This window comes from Pterocles gutturalis, unplaced genomic scaffold (genome assembly GCF_000699245.1).
Source record: "Pterocles gutturalis isolate BGI_N339 unplaced genomic scaffold, ASM69924v1 scaffold33906, whole genome shotgun sequence".
NCBI classification, from domain to species: Eukaryota; Metazoa; Chordata; class Aves; order Pterocliformes; family Pteroclidae; genus Pterocles; species Pterocles gutturalis.
This window is the reverse complement of record NW_010101792.1, coordinates 10,366-13,942: the sequence shown is the minus strand read 5'-3', so window position 1 is coordinate 13,942 and position 3,577 is coordinate 10,366. Positions and strand designations below refer to the sequence as shown.

Here is a 3,577-nt window from a genome sequence, read left to right as displayed (position 1 = left end):
ACTCTCCAACAGGTCAGTACCCAACTTAACATGCGGGTTAGCACTGGTGGCTGCCTTCTGCTGAGTTCCCGATAAACCTCCTGTTAGGATCCCAAATTTGGGTTTTCTACCTTTTCCTCAGACCTCTAGCGTCTGTGCAGAGGGGTGTGTGTGTGTTTCCACTTTTTAGCTCCCTGCTGTCCTGTTCTGTGTGGAGCTGCGTGCCCCCACTGTTCACTTTCTGCTTATTTCACTGAAATGTTCTGAGAACAGAGCCTCTTACCTGTGTGCGGGGTTAAGCTCAAGGCAGTAGGTCGTGTTTAGCAGGACTCTTTGGCCTCAGAGTTGAACGGTGTCAGAGCTGCTCTGTTCTGTCTCTCGCTGCAGGTGACTGAAAGCTTCCTAAGCAAAGAAATCAGCTGCGTGGTTTCCAGCAGCAAAGAGGCCAAATGGGACAAAGCCAGGACTCGTACTGAGAAATGGAGCAGCGTATCATCAGAGGAAGCAAAAGCCGCAAGCCCAACACCTTCTACCTCCAAAAGGAACCGTCCGAGACCTCACCAGAAGCCACCAGACACTGTAAGAGCTCGAAAGGTTTCGGCCACCTCAAAGGTTTGGCCCGAGAGATCTGCAGAGTAGAACCTGAGACCAGAGTTGGAGGGCGAAGTTGTTCCTGGTCTGAGCAAACACATAGTGTGGTTTGTTTTTTTTTTTCCCCTGGTCTGGCTGTTTATATTTCTGCTGCTCTTCCTTATATCTCCACATCGTTGTCCGCTTGAATGTGTGTGTTATAGCTTTGAGCTAGTAAACGAAGATATCTGCTGGAAAGGCAGAGGAAATTCAGGACTTGGCTGGCTTCCCAGCAGGACAGGTGGTTGTCCCGATGCAGAGGTGTGTCTAGAAAAGCCAGAGAAATGTAAACAAGATAAAACCATTGCAGGGTGTGGGTGTGTGCTCACGGACACAGGTAGGGCAACGCCGCTGTAACATGGGAGGAGATCTACACGAGCAGCTTGCAAGGAGGGGTGTCTCTAGGTCCTGCTCACCCTGATGCAGCCGGGCTTTCAGGTCAGTGGTGCTTGTGGGCAAAGCTCCAGTGTCCTGTGTTGAACACTGGTGTGTGCTGGAAGCTGTGAGTGCAGGGAGAGCCTACAACCTGGTTTGGGCTGGGGCAGAGTGACCCCTCTTCCCAGCAGCCAGGGAGAGGCTGGTTGGGTTTGTGCTGAGGAGAAGCTGATCACACACTGATGGGCAGAGCTGCTGCCAGGACAGTCAAGGACTTTCCAGCTTCTCTGCTGTGCCCGTGTCTGCAGGGGCAGGAGGAGCTGGGAGGGAGCACAGCCCCAGTGACCAGCCCAGGATTCAACCTCGGGTTTAGGGCTGAGACCCAAACTGGCCGATGGTCTGTTCCATCCCATGCCCGGCATGGCCAGGGGATAGGTGAGGCTCTGGCTGGGAGTTTTCTCTCTTGCTCCAGGGTGTCTCCCTCCCCTCTCTCAGGGTCATTTCAGTCTCTCGGACACTCGAGCTCTTATCTCCGTTCCGAGATTGCAGTTTCAGGACTCTCCCTGCTCTGGGATCGTTGGCTGGGAACAGGCTGAGCCTTGGCCGTGGGGTGGTGAGCAGTGTCACCGTGTGTCACTTGTTTGTGTATTTGTATATATCACTGTTGTTATCATCATTATTATGATTTAAAATATTATTGCAGTTTAGTTATTGAATTGTTCTTATCTCACCCTATGAGCATCTTTTCCCTTCACTTTCCCTTCACCCGTTTAATTCTCTCCCCATACATAGGCAGGGGCAGGGTGAGTGAGTGGTGGCTGTGTAAAACTACACGAGTGGGAAACCTGGGCTGATGTCGGGCGTTTCACCATGTTTGTTCCGCTGTCCTTGCTCCCAGCACTATCCATTTGTCTTGCAAAGAGCTTAACCTATTTGCTGAAATCATTGGCTCACAAATGAGGCTGGGTTCCCAGCAAGGGCGCTCCTGCCCCGCCAGCCTGTCGGGACGTGGCAGGCAGAGTTTCCAAGCTGAGTTGCTGCTTCCGTTTGGCTGGCTCACAAGCACTCACTGGGGTTCGATGAAAGCCAAGCCTTGGCTGAGCAGCTGCTTGGTGCACTAATGGGTGCCTCTGCAGTTCCCATTCCCTGGAAATGCTCGCTCCTGCTTTCTCTGAGATGAAATCTTGGCCAGACTCTTCTCCCAAGCGGAGAGTGGGTACCTCTAGAAATCATTCTTGCTGGACAGCCGTGCTGTCCTCAGCGTGCCGCTGCCTGGTAGCTCTTTGCTCTAACGTCGTACTTGGCTTCTTTCTCCGCAGGCCCTGATCAGCAGAGGGAAGGAACTGTTGCAGAAGGCCATGAAGAATCAGGTGAGCAGTGTGTGGACGGGCTTTTCTCTAGCTGAGTATGTTCAAAATACTGCTGAGCAGTGCAAAACCAGTGCCAGCCGCTTCTCCAGAGCCCCTGCCTGCTGAAGGAGCAGATTCTGGGGCTGGTAAAGGTCTGAAGCAGGTGCTTGTGGCTCTGCAGGATATCGTGCAACGCTCCTGGGCGCTGTTCTTCACGGAGTCACTCTGTCTGTCCACGTTCAGTACTTCTAAGGCCTGGCCCAGTGATCTGGGTGCTCAACACAAAAGAATTTTTAACACAAGACTGGTTGTTAGATGAATTTTTAGCCTAGATAGAACTAAAGCAGCATAGCTGGGGCACAAGGCTCCCCTGGAGTCCTTTCACTGACATCACAAGTGGCCAAAAGAATCTCGGTGTCTGCTTCAAAGCTCATGCTATAGCAGGGATTAAAAATTTGACCTAGATGCTGCTGTTAATTTGGGGTAGATAAAGCATAAGTTCGGACCTTTTCTGCTGTGCCCTGGTTTTAATAACAGCAGGCCAGCAGGAAAATCTCTAAACTAGATTGAGAGCCGCGTGTGCTTGCACAGCCAACTCGGAGCTGCACCTGCCAAACCTCTCTGTTCGTACAGGACACCTGCGGTGGCAGCAGCATCCTCGCCAACGCCCGCCTGTGGGGAGTCCAGATCCTGCACGTGGATGGTATCCTTCTCTGTAGGCTGAAATTAGCTGCTGGTAATCAGTGATTTTTGAGACAAGTGGAGCAGAAGCGATGCAGCGAGTGTGGTACAAAAGGAAGAAATTGCAAGCGATACCTGCGTGCGGTCCTGGCCGTGACTGGCTGGGTCTGCCCTTCAAAAACCAGATTTCCTGGTATGTGTAGAACATGCTGCTGTCGCATTTGCAATAGCAAACACCACATATGGTTTAATATACTGAGGCTGTAGTATTAGGAGTTGTTAATAGCTTGGTCAGTGCATTAATTTGTTCCAAAAAGACCATTTTTCCTAATTGACCTGGAAGTACAGATGGTACTAATGGCAGGGTTTGGTCGGTGTTAATGAGGAAGTGCTGATGTTGGAGGAGCTGTGCTGGAAGGCGCTTCCTGTCTCCGTGATGAATGGGGAGGGGGTGATGGGGAAGACAGATGGTGGAACTCTGCTTCTAATAATAGATCTGGAGTAAAAGGTTCCTGAGTGTCCGCTGACAGTGACATACAGCCGTGGCTGAGCTTGTCTGGGTG

General features: G+C 51.5%; 1 protein-coding gene across 1 annotated transcript in view; it reads left to right on the top strand.

Annotated features, from left to right (window-relative positions):
- Positions 1 to 366: 366 nt before the first annotated feature.
- Positions 367 to 3,577, top strand: part of DBF4B (DBF4 zinc finger B) — a gene marked incomplete at both ends in the record, with an annotated part of 9,118 nt that continues 5,907 nt past the window's right edge. Inside the window, 3 exons of the mRNA XM_010084536.1 lie at positions 367 to 558; positions 2,304 to 2,354; positions 2,967 to 3,036. Of these exons, the coding sequence (XP_010082838.1) occupies positions 367 to 558; positions 2,304 to 2,354; positions 2,967 to 3,036 (313 nt within the window). The remainder of the gene's footprint in view (positions 559 to 2,303; positions 2,355 to 2,966; positions 3,037 to 3,577) is intronic.